General features: G+C 45.1%; 1 protein-coding gene across 3 annotated transcripts in view; it reads left to right on the forward strand.

Annotated features, from left to right (window-relative positions):
• Positions 1–4,213: 4,213 nt before the first annotated feature.
• The window catches only part of LOC137318602 (mixed lineage kinase domain-like protein), a 44,832-nt gene continuing 30,883 nt past the window's right edge, over positions 4,214–18,162 (forward strand). The window contains exons 1-2 of one of the 3 annotated variants that reach the window (XM_067981360.1): positions 4,214–4,608; positions 12,970–13,434. In XM_067981360.1, the coding sequence (XP_067837461.1) occupies positions 12,978–13,434 (457 nt within the window). In that variant the 5' untranslated portion in view covers positions 4,214–4,608; positions 12,970–12,977. Of the gene's footprint in view, positions 4,609–10,378; positions 10,516–12,969; positions 13,435–18,162 lie in introns of those variants that run through there. The other 2 variants (XM_067981359.1, XM_067981361.1) reach the window with 2 other exon arrangements.

Genomic DNA, 18,162 nt, shown 5'->3' on the forward strand with positions numbered 1-18,162 from the left:
GAACAGCTGAGAGGGGCCGAGCCGAGCGGCGCCGGAGTTCGAAGTGACGTCAGGAATCAGATCGGGACGCGACACAGGGGAGGCACCTGATTGGTGAGTAGGTTCAGGTGAGTATTTCTACTTATCTACAGTAACTAAAGTAAAAAGAAAGGGAAGGTCTGCAGGTCTTATAGGAAGTAGCGTTTTTTTTAGTGAATCAAGGTCCCTAGTGTAGTTAACATTCTCTAAATTAAGAACAATTCAAAGGAGTAAACTCCTTAAAGGGAGTGGTAAGTAGTTTTTCTTTCCTTTTTTTACTCTTGACATTGTAGTTGTTGTTAAGCTAACTTAAGGGTTAAGTCATGGCAGGAGATCCCAGGGCCGTGTCATGTTCCTCTTGTGGGATGTGGGAATTCAGGGATCCTTCCTGTGTCCCTGGTTCCTTCACCTGCGGGAAGTGTGTCCAGCTGCAGCTATTGTTTGACCGCTTGACGGCTCTGGAGCTGCGGATGGACTCACTTTGGAGCATCCGCGATGCTGAGAAAGTCGTGGATAGCACGTTCAGTGAGTTGGTCACACCGCAGATAAAAATTACTGAGGGAGATAGTGAATGGGTGACCAACAGACAGAGGAAGAGTAGGAAGGCAGTGCAGGGGTCCCCTGCGGTCATCTCCCTCCAAAACAGGTATACCGTTTTGGATACTGTTGGGGGAGATGGCTCACCAGGGGAAGGTGGCAGTGGCCAGGTTCATGGCACCGTGGCTGGCTCTGCTGCACAGGAGGGCAGGAAAAAGAGTGGCAGAGCTATAGTGATAGGGGACTCGATTGTAAGGGGAATAGACAGGCGTTTCTGCGGACGCAACCGAGACTCCAGGATGGTATGTTGCCTCCCTGGTGCAAGGGTCAAGGATGTCTCGGAGCGGCTGCAGGACATTCTGGAGGGGGAGGGTGAACAGCCAGTTGTCGTGGTGCATATAGGCACCAACGATATAGGTAAAAAACAGGATGAGGTCCTACAAGCTGAATTTAGGGAGTTCGGAGTTAAACTAAAGAGTTGAACCTCAAAGGTAGTAATCTCAGGATTGCTACCAGTGCCACGGGCTAGTCAGAGTAGGAATGACAGGATAGCTAAGATGAATACGTGGCTTGAGAGATGGTGCAAGAGGGAGGGATTCAAATTCCTGGGCCATTGGAACCGGTTCTGGGGGAGGTGGGACCAGTACAAATTGGACGGTCTGCATCTGGGCAGGACTGGAACCAATGTCCTAGGGGGAGTGTTTGCCAGTGCTGTTGGGGAGGGTTTAAACTAATGTGGCAGGGGGATGGGAACCGATGCAGGAAGTCAGTGGGAAATAAAGTGGTGACAGAAACAAAAGGCAGTAAGGGAGAGTGCACAGAACATGACCGGACAGATGGTCTGAGAAAGCAGGGCAAAGACCAAGGGAAGTCTAGATTAAACTGCATTTATTTCAATGCAAGAAGTCTGATGGGCAAGGCAGATGAACTCAGGGCATGGATGGGTACATGGGACTGGGATGTTATAGCTATTACTGAAACATGGCTAAGGGAGGGGCAGGACTGGCAGCTCAATGTTCCAGGGTACAGATGCTATAGGAAAGATAGAGCAGGAGGTAAGAGAGGAGGGGGAGTTGCGTTCTTGATTAGGGAGAACATCACGGCAGTAGTGAGAGGGGATATATCCGAGGGTTCGCTCACTGAGTCTATATGGGTAGAACTGAAAAATAAGAAGGGAGAGATCACTTTGATAGGATTGTACTACAGACCCCCAAATAGTCAACGGGAAATTGAGGAGCAAATATGTAAGGAGATTACAGACAGCTGCAAGAAAAATAGGGTGGTAATAGTAGGGGACTTTAACTTTCCCAACATTGACTGGGACAGCCATAGCATTAGGGGCTTGGATGGAGAGAAATCTGTTGAGTGTATTCAGGAGGAATTTCTCATTCAGTATGTGGATGGCCCGACTAGAGAGGGGGCAAAACTTGACCTCCTCTTGGGAAATAAGGAAGGGCAGGTGACAGAAGTGTTAGTGAGGGATCACTTTGGGACCAATGATCATAATTCCATTAGTTTTAAGATAGCTATGGAGAATGATAGGTCTGGCCCAAAAGTTAAAATTCTAAATTGGGGAAAGGCCAATTTTGATGGTATTAGACAGGAACTTTCAGAAGTTGATTGGGAGAGTCTGTTGGCAGGCAAAGGGACGTCTGGTAAGTGGGAGGCTTTCAAAAGTGTGTTAACCAGGGTTCAGGGTAAGCACATTCCTTATAAAGTGAAGGGCAAGGCTGGTAGAAGTAGGGAACCTTGGATGACTCGGGAGATTGAGGCCCTAGTCAAAAAGAAGAAGGAGGCATATGACATGCATAGGCAGCTGGGATCAAGTGGATCCCTTGAAGAGTATAGAGATTGCCGGAGTAGAGTTAAGAGAGAAATCAGGAGGGCAAAAAGGGGACATGAGATTGCTTTGGCAGATCAGGCAAAGGTGAATCCAAAGAGCTTCTACAAATACATAAAGGGCAAAAGGGTAACTAGGGAGAGAGTAGGGCCTCTTAAGGATCAACAAGGTCATCTATGTGCGGAACCACAAGAGATGGGTGAGATCCTGAATGAATATTTCACATCGGTATTTACGGTTGAGAAAGGCATGGATGTTAGGGAACTTGGGGAAATAAATAGTGATGTCTTGAGGAGTGTACATATTACAGAGAGGGAGGTGCTGGAAGTCGTAACGCGCATCAAGGTAGATAAATCTCCGGGACCTGATGAAATGTATCCCAGGACGTTATTGGAGGTTAGGGAGGAAATTGCGGGTCCCCTAGCACAGATATTTGAATCATCCACCGCTACAGGTGAGGTGCCTGAAGATTGGAGGGTAGCAAATGTTGTGCCTTTGTTTAAGAAGGGCGGCAGGGAAAAGCCTGGGAACTACAGACCAGTGAGCCTGACATCTGTAGTGGGTAAGTTGTTAGAGGGTATTCTGAGGGACAGGATCTACAGGCATTTGGAGAGGCAGGGACTAATTAGGAACAGTCAGCATGGTTTTGTGAGAGGAAAATCATGTCTCACGAATTTGATTGAGTTGTTTGAAGGGGTAACCAAGAAGATAGATGAGGGCTGTGCAGTAGACGTGGTCTACATGGACTTCAGCAAAACATTTGACAAGGTACCGCATGGTAGGTTGTTACATAAGGTTAAATCTCATGGGATCCAAGGTGAGGTAGCCAATTGGATACAAAATTGGCTTGACGACAGAAGACAGAGGGTGGTTGTAGAGGGTTGTTTTTCAAACTGGATGCCTGTGTCCAGCGGTGTGCCTCAGGGATCGGTGCTGGGTCCGCTGTTATTTGTTATTTATATTAATGATTTGGATGAGAATTTAGGAGGCATGGTTAGTAAGTTTGCAGATGACACCAAGATTGGTGGCATTGTGGACAGTGAAGAAGGTTATCTAGGATTGCAACGGGATCTTGATAAATTGGGCCAGTGGGCCGATGAATGGCAGATGGAGTTTAATTTAGATAAATGTGAGGTGATGCATTTTGGTAGATCGAATCGGGCCAGGACCTACTCCGTTAACGGTAGGGCGTTGGGGAGAGTTATAGAACAACGAGATCTAGGAGTACAGATTCATAGCTCCTTGAAAGTGGAGTCACAGGTGGATAGGGTGGTGAAGAAGGCATTCGGCATGCTTGGTTTCATTGGTCAGAACATTGAATGCAGGAGTTGGGATGTCTTGTTGAAGTTGTACAGGGCATTGGTGAGGCCACACTTGGAGTACTGTGTACAGTTCTGGTCACCCTATTATAGAAAGGATATTATTAAACTAGAAAGAGTGCAGAAAAGATTTACTAGGATGCTACCGGGACTTGATGGTTTGACTTACAGGGAGAGGTTAGACAGACTGGGACTTTTTTCCCTGGAGAGTAGGAGGTTAAGGGGTGATCTTATAGAAGTCTATAAAATAATGAGGGGCATAGATAAGGTCGATAGTCAAAATCTTTTCCCAATGGTAGGGGAGTCTATAACGAGGGGACATAGATTTAAGGTGAGAGGGGAGAGATACAAAAGGGTCCAGAGGGGCAATTTTTTCACTCAAAGGGTGGTGAGTGTCTGGAACGAGCTGCCAGAGGCAGTAGTAGAGGCGGGTACAATTTTGTCTTTTAAAAAGCATTTGGACAGTTACATGGGTAAGATGGGTATAGAGGGATATGGGCCAAGTGCAGGCAATTGGGACTAGCTTAGTGGTATAAACTGGGCGACATGGACATGTTGGGCCGAAGGGCCTGTTTCCATGTTGTAACTTCTATGATTCTATGATTCTGCACCATTCGAGTTTCGGCAACAAGGACCCCGGCACGTTAGCGGCAGCCAAGTGCAGCTCTTTTCACCGAAGAAAAGAGGAGCCCAGATTTAAATGACAAAACGCATGACTGGGTGCAACACGGTGGAAAGCTCGAGCCAGGATAAGCAGCAAAAAGGAACAGGCTGGATCCAGGACCAAGTGAAGAACAGGAGGGAAAGCTCAGCAAGTAGAGCCGGGACGTTTATAAAGAGAGCAGAGAGTGTCCAAGACAGCTCGGAGAGGATTACTGGGACAGCACAAGGCGAGTAAGTTTAAATCCAATTTTAAGAGCGGATGCAGTGAAGATTTTTTTTAATATTACCAGTGGGGATGGAGCAGAATGAAGTCAGGGCAGATTAAATAAAGTCAAGTAGGTTTAAGTAGACCTGCTGGAATGTGGAAGAAATCAATGTTAATGCAAGGATGAGGGACTTCAGTTATGTGGAGAGACTAGAGAAGCTGGTATTATTCTCCTTCGAACAGAGAAGGTTAAGAGATGTTCAAAGCTATGAGAGGTTTTGATAGAGTAAATTAGGAGGAACTATTTCCACTGGCAGGAGGGTTGGTAACCAGAGGACACAGACTTAAAATAATTGGCAAAAGAACCGAAAGGGAGATGAGAGGTTTTTTTAATGCAGCGAGTTGCTATGATCTGGAATGCACTGCCTGAAAGGGTGGTGGAAGCAGATTCAAAAATAACTTTCAAAAGGGAATTAGGTATATACTTGAAAAGGAAAAATTTGCAGAGCTATGGGGAAAAAGCAGGGGAGTGGGGCTAATTGGTTAGCTCTTTCAAAGAGCCGACACAGGCATGATGGGCCAAATGACCTCCTTCTGTGCTGTATGATTCTATGGTTTTTCATGTAAGCCCACATGGATGGATAGTTGTGTATTTAGGTCTGGCCAACTGTGGGGGGAGGGAGGGTTAAACTCAAGATTTGGCCAACTTGGCAGAAAGGAGACCGAGCCGGGAACCACACCGACTTGCAGGTCGAATCTGGAGACCGAGGACGGGTAACAGAAGTTCCTGGGAGCGAGCTGGAGGCGGCCCTCCAAACCCACGTTGGTCGACCTCATGGTGATTGCCCCCCCATTTTAATATTGTAGGGAAAGTGATCTTAAAAATGGTGATTTGAACCACGCTGATAATACCCAAAGTGTTCATGCTAAGCATTCTGGAAAATTCAGACAAGCCTCTTGGAAGAAAGGATCCTTACAACTGGCAACTGGTTCCAACGAACAAATGGAGCTGTTAGACCTGTATTATAAAGGTCACAAGCCCAGCGATAACATACAGGTTACACTGTCTGGGCAGGATAAATAAGATCATGAAGGGGCTCAAAGTTTTGTCGTTACTTAAGAACGGAAAGTAAAAGGAGTTACCAGCTAACAAGCATGTCTGAATTTTTTTGTCTCATAACTAAAATTTGTCCATGATGACTCCTTAATAAGTGAATGTTTAAGGTGATTGATAGCTAAAGGTGAATCCTTGCAATAAAATGAGTCATCCTAATTGTTCAAACATTGAAATAAGCGGGAAAAGGGGCCTTATTTTGTGAAATTAAATGTATAAAAATTGTGTAAATGGAAGGTTGAAGGAAGAAAAGAAGTCTGTCGAAATCTGGGAAGGGTTCAGATTAGTTTATGAAGCAAGTCTTCTGAACCAAGAAAGTGTTTAGAGTGAGAGTTCACAGGGTTTTAAGAAGTCTAGTCAGATACATTCAAGTCTCTGAGAACAGAGGGACAGAAGGTAGCACATTTACACAAGCACACATATAGTAGGGTGCAAGGTTACAGAAGAGAAGCAGACAACGGAAGAAAGAAGGAATATCACGGCTACAGACAGAGATCAAAGTCACAAGCACCCCGAGAGTTAGTATCAGTGACCAGAAGGTGGCAGATCCACTCAACTATAAGACAAGAAGGAAAAGATTATCTGAAATCCAGGAGTAATATTATCAGATCTAGTAGTTTATCAGGAATATTCTGAAATAGACTTTACAGATACCTGGATAGACTTGTTATCCACAGCTGTTAACCAGTCGGCTATGCCATTGATAACCTTGATGACATCTGTAATCTTCCAGAATGAGTGTTTACATTAAGTAGATCCCAACTCATGATGAGTAGTTGTGATACATTTAAACTACATTATAGTTCAATAGTTACACGCTCATTCAGTTAACAATATTTACTCAAGTGTTTCATGTATTCCTTAATATTTAATTTTATAGCGGTATTAATTGCGTTATCATAGATGTGTCCATGTATATCTGAGTCTGACTTTGTTTTTGATGACTCTGGCAAGAGAATTTTAGTAAATTTATTCAGTGGTGTGCAACATTGTGATTGGGCTTGGCTTGTTTAACTGTGAATATAATTCTACCTGGATAATTTAATTTAAAATAAGCAACAATTTAGGCATCCAATTAACTTTAAACCTTCTGGTGTGGAGTTGAAGGAAAGACGCTAAAGATTCATCTGAAATTTTCTGATAAATTCTCTTATGTTAGCGTAAGGTTCTGAAAAAGGCTCTTGAGCATTGAAAATCAGGTGTCATCAATTTATTAAGCATACGGCACATGCAATAGTACTTAAACATACACTTAAAAGGTGGTACTTACAACCACACATAATGATGGTTGGTTGGGGATTCAAACGTATTACAGTTCTGAGCTCAGTATCTTAGGCCTTTACGAATCCAAAATATTCATTACATACTGTCAGTTTTTATACATTTCTCTCACTCCCTCTACGTCCGCACAATCCTGCATTACATAATTATGAGTTAAAATACAACACCATATAAGGAGAATTTAATTGACTTGTCCCTTATCAATAATTTTATTTTCCTTACACAACAAGCTCTTTTTCTGTTGAGCTAACAAGCATAACTCCCTTACTTTGTTATCTTATTGATAGCTGCACTCTTGTTCCATATAATTGCTATTCTACCAAGTGAAACCTTTAATTATAAGTCTGTCTTTCGTTTCTGTATCATTCATACCAATTAAAAAATGATGTATGCCCAGATGTTTTCCTTTGCCGAACTAACTTATTTTCCAGCACTCGTTATCAAATGATTAAAGATCTCTGAAACTTTTGGAACCAGTATGCAATAGCACATCTTATTACTTTTTCTTGAAGCTGACCATTTCTGCAGGGGGCAGCCACGGCCCAACAGCTCAGTGCTACCCTAAATTGGCTTATACTTCACTGTTTAACAGTCAAGGGCTAAAGATTAACATTACTACACTATAAAGAGAAATCAATAGTATTATAACATTAGTAGACTTCAGGACAGTCTGATTAACCCTTTGCTTACACTTACATGGTTTACTGATTGAGCAGTAAATTTTATTATGTTTTCAGTGTAAGACCCCTGTACGGGAGCAGTAAATTTTAATATATTTCCAGTGTAAATCCCTCCGAATCGGAGCAGTAAATTTTGATATGTTTTCAGTGTAAGACCTTTGTATGGGAGCAGTAAATTTTAATATATTTCCAGTGTAAATCCCTCAGTATTAGAGCAATAAATTTTAATACTTTTTCAATGTTAGCCTTTATCTCAAGGGGGCTGGAATACAAATGGGTGGAAGTTATGCTTCAGTTGTACAGAGCTCTGGTCAGACCCCATTTGCAGTACAGTGTTCAGTTTTGGGCACCGCAGCTCAGGAAGGATAGATTGGCGTTGGAGTGGGTGCAGCCCAGATTCACCAGAATTATACCAGGTCTGAAAAGCTTAAATTATGAGGACAGGTTACATAGACTAGGATTGTATTCTCTTCAGTATACAACCTAACAGGTCATCTAATTCAGTTGTTTAAGATGATTAAAGGATTTGATAGGGTAGATAGAGGGAAACTATTTGCTCTGGTGGGGGAGTCCAGAACAAGGGGGCATAACTTTAAAATTAGAGCTAGGCCATTCAGGGGTGATGTCAGGAAGCACTTCTTCACACAAAGGGTAGTGGAAATCTGGAACTCTCTCCCCCAAAAAGGCTAGGTCAATTGAAAAATTCAAAAGTGCGATTAATAGATTTTTGTTAGGTAAGGATATTAAGGGATATAGAACCAATGTGGGTAAATTGAGTTTAAATACAGATCAGCCATGATCTAATTGAATAGCGGAACAGGCTCGAGGGGCTGAATGGCCTACTCCTGTTCCTATGTTCCTAATATATTATCAGTATAAGCCCCCCCAGTACAGGACCAGTAAATTTTAATATATTTTCAGGGTAAGCCACAGAAAGGTCCCACAAACAACAATGAGATAGGTGCCCAACAATCTGTTTTGGCGATGTTAGTTGAGGGATAAATGACGGCTAGGACATGGGGGGAGCTCTCTGCTCTTCTTCAAATGGGATATTTTACATCCACCTGAGATGAGCAGATGGGACCACAGTTTAACCGAAAGATGCATCTCTGACAGTCAGCACTCCCTCAGTACTGAAGGGAATGTGCACTCCATATCAAACAAATAGAAAGTCCACTTAGATGAATTTCTCTGGTTTAAAGAGTGAATATCAGACATCTGGCTAACCGAAAAAAAAGGAACAAGTGGTATTTCAGAAAACCTAACTGACCCTCAGCACTTCCTCCACTGCCTAAAGATTGCACCACTAAGGGAGCACCTCTTCTCCATTTTCTAAAAATAATTGTGGTTTCTTTATATCACTGGCTCACGATTTCCTAACTTCTCAGTAGACTTCTTTGAAAGGTGGATATCAAAAGTGAATAGAGCCTATAGCACCAGTGAAAATAAAATCTGCAAAACATAGAATTTAAGACAATGCTGGCGTACAATTTCATTGCCACTGCACCAAATCCCCCCGCCCATTGCAGCAGATGAGCGGCAGCACTGTGAGCCAGACACCTGAGGCTGTATCCAGCTAATCAGGTACTGTCCCCTCCAGCCAGACACCCGCTCTGCATCCAGCTAACACAAGACACTAGGGAAAGAAAAAACTTGCATTTACATAGTGGGGTAGATTTTCATCTTCACTGCCTGGGCAGTAATCTGGCGGATTAGATTGCCCGCTCTTTACAGAACCTGTCTGATTTTCATCCCATTTGCACTGTGTGTCTAGGTTTGTATGTGTGTTTGAACTGTATGCCCATGAGTCTGTTTGTATGTGTGTGTGTTTGGACAGTATGTCTGAGTTTGTGTGTGATTGGACTGTAGTTTGGACTGTTGGGGCTGGCGCATGCGGTGTGTATTACATGTTTGAGTTTGTGTGAGTGTGTTTGTACTGTCTGAGTCTGTGTGTGTTTTTACTGTATGTCTTTGAGTTTTAACATTTTTGTACTGTGTCTGAATTTGTGTGTGCTTGTGTGTACTGGTGTCTGAGTCTATTTGTATGTGTACTGTGTGTCTTGAGTACACCATGGGGGTGATTTTAACCCCCAAGAACGGACGGGTTGGGGGTGGGTGGGAGTTGAAAATAGTTTTTTTTTTGGGGTTACAACCACAACCTGGCTTTATTTCTGGGTTTAACTTCTGTGCATAAAAGTACAGGCTTCCCACTGGGACTGCCAAATCCAAACATTTTGCAGTTGCGACCTAAAAAAACCAACTATTTTCAACTCCCACCCGCCCCCAACCCACCCGCTCTTGGGGGTTAAAATCACCCCCTATGTGTGTTTGTATTATGTCTTTGGATTTAAGTAAATGAGTTCTTGTGTACGTGTTTGTACTGTATGTGAGTCTATTTGTGTGCGTGTACTGTGTGATGTACTTACTGTACGTGTGTACCTGCTGTATTCTTTGAGTTTATTTGTGTGTCCTACTGCTGGTGGGTGCGATCACTCCAGTAACCTTCGCAGCCCCGCTTTAACACAATTTCCCTACCTCCGCTGGCAGGGAATGCCTTGGATTATCAGATCTCCAAACAGATCCTCGGGTGAGATAGGGGGGAGTGGGTCCAGATGCTCTGGAATTTATCCAGTGTCAGAGGGGGGGGGGACTGAAAAGTGATAGCGATCCAGAGGAAACGAAGAGCAATAAAAACACTCTGGAGGGGAGTGCAGAACAGAGCGCAGTTCAGGGGTGGCGACTTGGGGAACTGGAATAGAAACTTCAGTGACTGGTACAACGGGAGCGGAGTGAATCGGACCAGTTTGCCTCTCTGCAACATATAACCCGGACAGCAGCCGAGATCAGCCTTCTAGCAGGTAACTGGCGCTTTATCCGGATCCTGGTCCCCGGAAGCATTGTATAAAGACACCTTTGTAGGTGTGTTCGTCCTTAGATTAGACCATTCCTTGTCTCCAGTCTGCCAAACGTTGGGTCATTTCCAAACTCAGGTTGTTTTTTTTGGGGGGGGGGTGCATAGAGTGACTCAGGGAGGGGGCTGGAATTCCCAACAGTATCTTAATTCACATCTGTAACTTGGAGACCCTGGAGTCTCCTGGCCCCATCTTTCTCTGTGAGCTCGGCAGAGAAGCTGAGGAAATGAAGCCCAACAGTGTGGAGTGGATCAATTGAAGTGTGATTTACCCAGACAATCCTATGCACTCTCGCATTTGAGTCAGAAAGTCGTTGGTTCAACTCCCACTAAAGAGACTTGAGCACATAATCTAGACTGACAGTCCAGTGCCCTACTGAGGGAGTGCTCAGGTTCTATAGGGTAGATGTGGAGAAGACGTTTCCACTTATAGGGAGGCCAAAACTAGGGGTCATTAATATAAGATAGGCCAATAGCCTAATAAATCCAATAAGGAATTCAGGAGAAACTTCTTTACTCAGAGAGTAGTTAGAATGTGGAACTCGCTACCACATGGAGTGGTTGAGGCAAACAGCATAGATGCATTTAAGGGGAAGATAGACAAGTACATGAGGGAGAAAGGAATAGAAGGATATGTCGATAGAGTGAGATGAAGTAAGGTGGGAGGAGGCTCATGTGGAGCATAAACACCGGCATAGACCTGTTGTGCCAAATGGTGTGTTTCTGTGCTGTAAATTCTTTGTAATTCCATGTCACATTGCCTTTTTAACTGTGCCTTGTTAACAAGAGGCAAAGGAATGACGAGCTTTACAAAGGATTAGAGGACCTTGGAGCTGCCCCGTGAATTCCAACCAGTTTACACTGGAGTCCCTCGTCATCTATCACCAACTGTGAGCATGAAAAGGAAGATTCAAAGAGACCTTTTGATGTCTGCTGTAATGACACTACTACAGACCTGCTAACCCTCCAGGGACTTACCATAATAGAGCCCTTTGATGTCCTCATGCAGTCAGGAATCTTGATAGCGTGGAAGCCTTTACATTAAGGTACTCTACAGCTGAGAATTTGTACCCCAATTGTCTCACTGCCTGAGAAGCGTGCTCTTTGATTAATGCCTGACACTCTCAAGCTAGGGATTGTATTACATGCTCTTTTATGAGCCTAATTATCAAACAGTGCCATGGAGCCCGTGTTATGTTCAGGATTTGTTACTGGATGAAACCTAAATCAGTACTCTTCCCTCCCCAGTATAGGTGGGATTTGGTCACATTACATTGTATAGAAGAAGTAGAAAGACTTATATTTAGATAATACCGTTTCTCATAGAAATCACTTCACACACTGAATTATTTTGAAATGCTTTGAATGTTACGTAGGCAAGTGCGGCAGCTATTTTACACAGCAAGATCCCACAAACAGCAATGGGAAGAATGACCAGTTAAATTGTTTTTGGTGGTGTTAGTTGAAGAGGGAATGATGGCCAGGGCACTGGGAGAACTCCCTGCCTTTTTTTGGAATAGTGCTGTGGGATCTTTAATATTTACTGAAGGAATGGTACACAGAGACAGGGCCTCGGCTTAACGTCTCAGCTGAAGAGTGGCACCTCGTGCAATACATCAGTCGCTCCAACTTGCATTGAAATATCCGCATAGGTTATGAGCTCAAATTCCTGAAACGGGGGTCAAACCCAGAATGTCCTTATCAATGGGGAAGAAAGAAGAACTTACATTTATATCGCAACTTTCACTACCTCAGGATGTCCCAAATTACTTTGTGAGAGTTCAAGATTTCTGCTACCCTTTGTGTGAAAAAGTACTTCCTGATTTCACTCCTAAATGGCCTAGCTCTAATTTTATGATTATGTCCCCTTGTTCTTGATTCCCGCACCAGAGGAAATAGTTTCTCTGTATCTACCCCATCAGGAGCCACCTAGTCTACTCCCATTTTCCTGCTCACTCTCTGTACCTTTGAATCCTTGACGGGCAGGATTTGTTAAAAATCACCTTATATGTTCATTTTTTTTCTACCAATTTTCTCCAGTATCTTGACTGGCCATTATTTGTTATACGTGTGAACATAGTGTGTCTTGACAGGCTATTCGACTGTGACAGCCGAGTCTGATCCTGCCCTCAGCCAGGGTCCTCACACGTGCACTGTCGAACAGGGTCACAGGATAGTGATTAGGAACAAGCAACCCTGGCCAGTTGCTGCTGTCTGGCTGAGATTGACTGAATTCCTGTTTTCCCCCAGGCAGCGGCCAGCTATCTATTCATGATAGACTGTCAGGTCTAGTCTGTCCCCAGCAACTCAGGGGCATGAGATGGGATCGAATGATGCCCACAGTTAATGTTCAATCCATTCCTTGTGATAACTTTAAGATGATGTTGTTGTGTTGTTGTAGATATCAGTATGGATTACATTGAAAAGATTTTTGATATTGCAAAGGCTATTTACTCTCTCTGCAATGAGGCAAAAATGAATCACAAGCGATGCCAGCGTCTGAAGGCTCGGATCAAATCCCTCCTGGATCCTGTGCAGATCATCCAACATGAAGACCTGACTAGCATAGCAACGGTTCTGAAGGAGCTGGTGGGGATTCTGGAGAGCGCAAAGGATTGTATTGAGTCCTTCACCAACAAGCACAGGTTCTCCAAGGTCTTCAAGGCTTATGAGATCAAGGAAGACTTCAATCATCTCAACGAACGACTGAACGATGCTTCTGTGGCCCTGGATCTCGCCCTGCACACTGAACAGACCAAAATGCTGCTGAGTGTGTTCAAGGGCAAGCAGAGGCAGGAGGAAGATGAGCAAGACCTAGAAGAAGATCAGAAACATCTGGATGTGGTGGCAAAGAAATTAGAGGAAGGTAACTAGATGGTCATTTTTAATTTGAATGTTTTGGTTTTACTTTGTGATGATCAGGAGGCATTACAGATTGTAAGTAACGTTCAGAATGATTGCACTCCAAATACATTTACAGCTGTCTAATGTGGGAAAGGAAAGGTGTTTGTGTTGGTTGGTGTGAGGATGAGTGGCAGTCTGCCCACCCCTCTGTACCTACTAACATGGAGTGAAACCTCTCCTGACCCATTCAGCCCATCCTTTTCTGGTTGATTTCAATCCCACCTGGTCACCATATCCCTCAATTTAAAATGACAAGCCCTTGTTATCTAGCACCTGAAGTCTTGGTGATTCACCCTCCTGCTCCAACTGTCCACTCTTCCTATTCGCTCTGACTGTCCACTCTTCCTATTCACTCTGACTGTTGTCGCAGAGTCCTACCGTCCTGTAGCCTCCTTCATATGACAAACGATGGTCCTTGACCAATTCGTACCACATTTCTTTTAATTCCCTCCATACAAAAGTCACGCTACAGCACCTTTAGCAATGCCTAGTACGCTGTCCCAGCGCAAGGCTCTTTCAGCTGACTGCAGCTGCCTTGCAACTGCCCTTCAGGGCATTAGCTTCTTTACAGATCTGAGAGCCCAGGCCAGCCCCAGCTGCTTTCCAGCTTCCTCTTTGGGCTGTGTTCAGGGGGGGCTGTCTCAGTAGCAGCTTTCTCTTGTGCCTCATCCTTTTAACTCTCACCTTACCTCACCTACTCCAGCCTTAATTACTTCTTAAAAAAAGGTGAAGTCTCTTAAAAGGGGAAGTCTCCTTAAAAAGGGCCATACCCTTTTTCAGGGATCAGAGCCCTCAGTCACTCTGCTACACATCCTCCCCCCCAGCTCCAGCGGCCTGTGCCATGAGGCAGCATAGTATTCCTCTGAGCCAACCCCAGCTCCACGCTCAATAATTGCCTTTGCAATCATTTCACCAAGTTCTTGCTGCCCATGTTCACATGCCCCATGGACAGTGCCTGTGGCTATTTCAAAGGCCATTAATGCAGTGTCCAAGTTTCCCGCCTTTCCTTTTCGTGCGGACTCCAGCATCTCCCTTTCACAGGAACCCTCACGCCAGATTTTCCCCGTGGAAATTTCCCACTCGTGTCCATCACCTGGCGTTTCTGGTGTAACCACCTTTTTTGCGAAAGGACACTATCAGACTTGCCGATAGCTTCATCTTTCCAGCCTTCTTGTCAGTAAAGGACTCCTTCATTCTGGCTTTCTCCAAGCTCAGTCTATTTCTCTTTTCCAATGCTCTTTCAAAAGACTGCTGGTAGCCATATCCCCTCATACAGCATAGTCCTCTCAGCAGGCTCATCCAGTGGACCACCAAAGATAGGCCTGAGGGAAAGAAGTATCCAATTGAGCTGCTTCCTGGTCTGGAGCAGACTTCTTTTTCTCTTTCCAGTGCTTAACCTCTGTTGCTGTTATATCTTTGGACTTTTTCCCCCTCCCATTCAAATCCTTTCCCCATGTACTCCCTTCGGCACCGGGGTCTGTAGATGTGGAACTCTCCACTGCCCGCACCGGCACTCAATCCCATAAGATTGCGAACAAACCCTGGTGGTGGCCAAGTTACCCATTCCTTGGCTTTCTCAGAGTTTGGAACTTGTTTCTCAGGCTTTCTCCTTAACTGCCCCAGCTCCAGCTCCAGCCGCTACTCCTCGGCCACACTTTGCAGGATGAACAATTGCGTCACCTTTTCTGACCGGGAGCAGTTGGCTTCGTCCTTCATTTTGAAGCTACCATCCCTCACTCCACTTGATTCCTGTGTTTTGCGTCTGCCCCTCTATTTGATCCATTTGACCCTCCTGTGGGTTTTCCCCCTTGCGCTTTGTTCCTCTTCCACCAGAGGAATCCTTCTTCCCCTGGTCTTTATTTCACCTCCGGGTTGCTGATTCTTCTTTGCACCCTTCAATTGAAGTTTTAGTGAAGGCCCAATCTCCAGGAGCCTCCAACCGGATAACAGGGTTATCGATCGCTCCATTAGCTCCCTCCATTTCATCCTCTTGGTGCCTTTACGTTGTTGAGGTCGCCAAACCTGTTTCTTGTCTGAGATCCGTTTTGATTCCTTCCAGCTGTGCTGATTGGGATGAAAAAACCGGAAGTCCTGCAAACGGTCCCAATTATTTCTGTTACCACTTCAGAAAGGATGGTTTCCATTCTTTGGTCAACTATTTCAACACCTATTCCCAAAGAAGAATTCTTGTTCAATGTCTTTGATTTTGCATTCAGCCAATCCACCTTCAAGCTGTTCCGCTCTGGAGCTCTTGCACATCAAGAGTTGAGCCGTTTTCTGGACCACACTACGAGTGTCTGACAAGCAGCCAGCCGTTGCTTCTATTGCAGCCTCTGATGGCAGCTGTAGCTTCAATCACCAGTCCTTGTACAACCCCTGCATCAAGCTCAGCAGGTTGTAGATCCACGGCACTTAACTCTGGAATTTGTCTCCACACAGAGGCTACCGTCTATGCAATAATTTGCTCTTCTACAGCCACTGCAGTCACAAGGAACCCAGGTTCATGGGACTCTGAACTCTCAACTTCAGAAAGATCCACTAACAGGTCATTGTCCCATTTTGTACAGCTTAAAATTTGTCAATAGCAGCGGAATATAATTTTACTTCATGGTCACTTTCCAAAGTTAGACCCTTAGCTTCAGGCGCTACTTCACTATGTACAACCTTAGTCACTCCCACTGCTGGAATGATCTTGATGGTCTCTCTGCACCGAGCAACTTGCTCTTTCAACTCATCATTAGTCCTGTCCCTCTGAGCCTCTCTGTCGAGCAATCTTGAACTTTTCCTTCCAAAATGCAACCTCCTTACGAAGCCTCTCATTTTCCAGCCCTCTGATAGTCACCTGCTGGTTGCTTCTGGAGGGTCTTGTTATTCAGAGGACTCTCCTTGAGACTGACCAACTTGTCCCTGTACTCTTCCAAGTTGCCTTCAACCTCCTTGACAATCAGTAAGATCACACTGCAGTTTTGCAGATCATTCCACCTGTTCATCATTGGATTGCCTCCTTTGACCTTCAGTCACCTCTTGCTTCCTTTGAAGAACTACAACCTCTTCATCGGCGGACTGGAGGCTCTGGTTGAGAGGTCAGCTCCGCAACCTCGGTCTGCAACTTTTGCACCAGCTCGTTCCTCTCTTGGTCTTCATTGCCAATCTGATTACCTTCCAAGGTCTGAATCAGTTTAGTGAGCTCTCTAGCTCAGCTGCCCTCTCAACCTTCAATGTCTCGGACTGCACGACAACAGAAGCCTTCTCATTGCACATCCTTTCCCGCCTCTTCCTTCAGCATGGCCACTTGTTGCAACTTACTCTCTTTTGGCTTCTATCTCTCAAAACTTAGCATCGCGTCCTCTTTGGCCCCCAGGGCTTCTTCGAGGGTCTCCCATTTCCAGTGGAGATAGAGGTCAATTTGCTGGGCTGCCCGCTCTTTACTTTGCGAGCCTTCTGCCAGCCTCAGTTTCTTCTCTTCCTCCAGCTCCACATCCTTTTGCATCAAGGATTTGTAGAGCTTCATTATCTCCATGTTCAACGCAGCGAGCTGTCCGGTCAGCCTTTCCTCCTGAACCCACGCAGTTTGCTCGAGCAGCGCCTTCTGATCAACCACCTCGTTGACTGACTGCTGGAGGCTGGCAACGGTCGCAGTTAGCTGGCTTTTCTTTCTTGAAGTGCCTTTGCGGCCTGCAGGCAGAGCTTAGTATCCTCGATGCCCTGCCGCTCGTCAGCCCGCTCCTCCAACACCTGCTGATCCGGCACTTGCACATTCTTGCCCACATTGTCCTTGGCACTCATCAGGTCCTCCCTCTCAGCCTGGTGTTGCTTGTCGAGGCACTTGAGCTCCTCGTGTAGCTCGCGTACCTGTCTAACCAGCACCTGTCTCTTCCCACCATTTGCCAACTGAGCCTGCAGGGAGATCACCTGCCACCCCAGCTTCAGCCTCTTCTCCTTCTCTTCCTGGAGCAGCTTCTGGGTGTCCTTTAGGTGGGACTCCAAACTTGACACCTCCTTAACCAGTTTGTGGGATTTGGACTCAGTCCTCCCCAGAGCTCTGGCGGAGTCTTCCAGCGTGGCCTACAATTTGAGGACCTGATCCATGCCATTTTCCTCCTGACTGTTACCACATAAGCACATGTCACTGATCTCTTCCTTAGCCTAGGGAAAGCTGCTACAGGACTGTTTTGGTTACGAACGGACTTTCTAGGCCTACCTCTGCGACCTTTTCTGGACTGCATCTCCTCAGAATGGGTTTCCTGAAAAATTTCAGGACGCTCCTTCCTCAGCTCACTCCTAGAGGCCTCCTTTATGGCTCCTCAGTGAATGCATAATTGTACTTATCCTTAAACTCCTTATTGTCAGCCACCATCATTTCTTTACTTAATTTCCAGAACTCGTCCTAACCAGGATTGTAATGGGGACATCAACATCTTTATCCACAACACCTTACTTATCATACAAAGCACGTTGCTTCCGGTCACTCAGCAACACATACCCTTTACCCCAGGACTCCTGCTGGGCGGCGTGGATCAGGAACCTATTGGTCCTCTCTTGAGCACGCAACAATTCTTCAAGCGTTTCCAGCATATTGGGTTGGTCTCTTTCTTTTCTCTCAGAGACAGGATCCAACTTCTGGCACCATATGTCACAGAGTCCTACTGTCTCGTAACTTTCTTCATACAACAAATGATAGTCCTTGACC

This window comes from Heptranchias perlo, unplaced genomic scaffold (genome assembly GCF_035084215.1).
Source record: "Heptranchias perlo isolate sHepPer1 unplaced genomic scaffold, sHepPer1.hap1 HAP1_SCAFFOLD_701, whole genome shotgun sequence".
NCBI lineage: Eukaryota > Metazoa > Chordata > Chondrichthyes > Hexanchiformes > Hexanchidae > Heptranchias > Heptranchias perlo.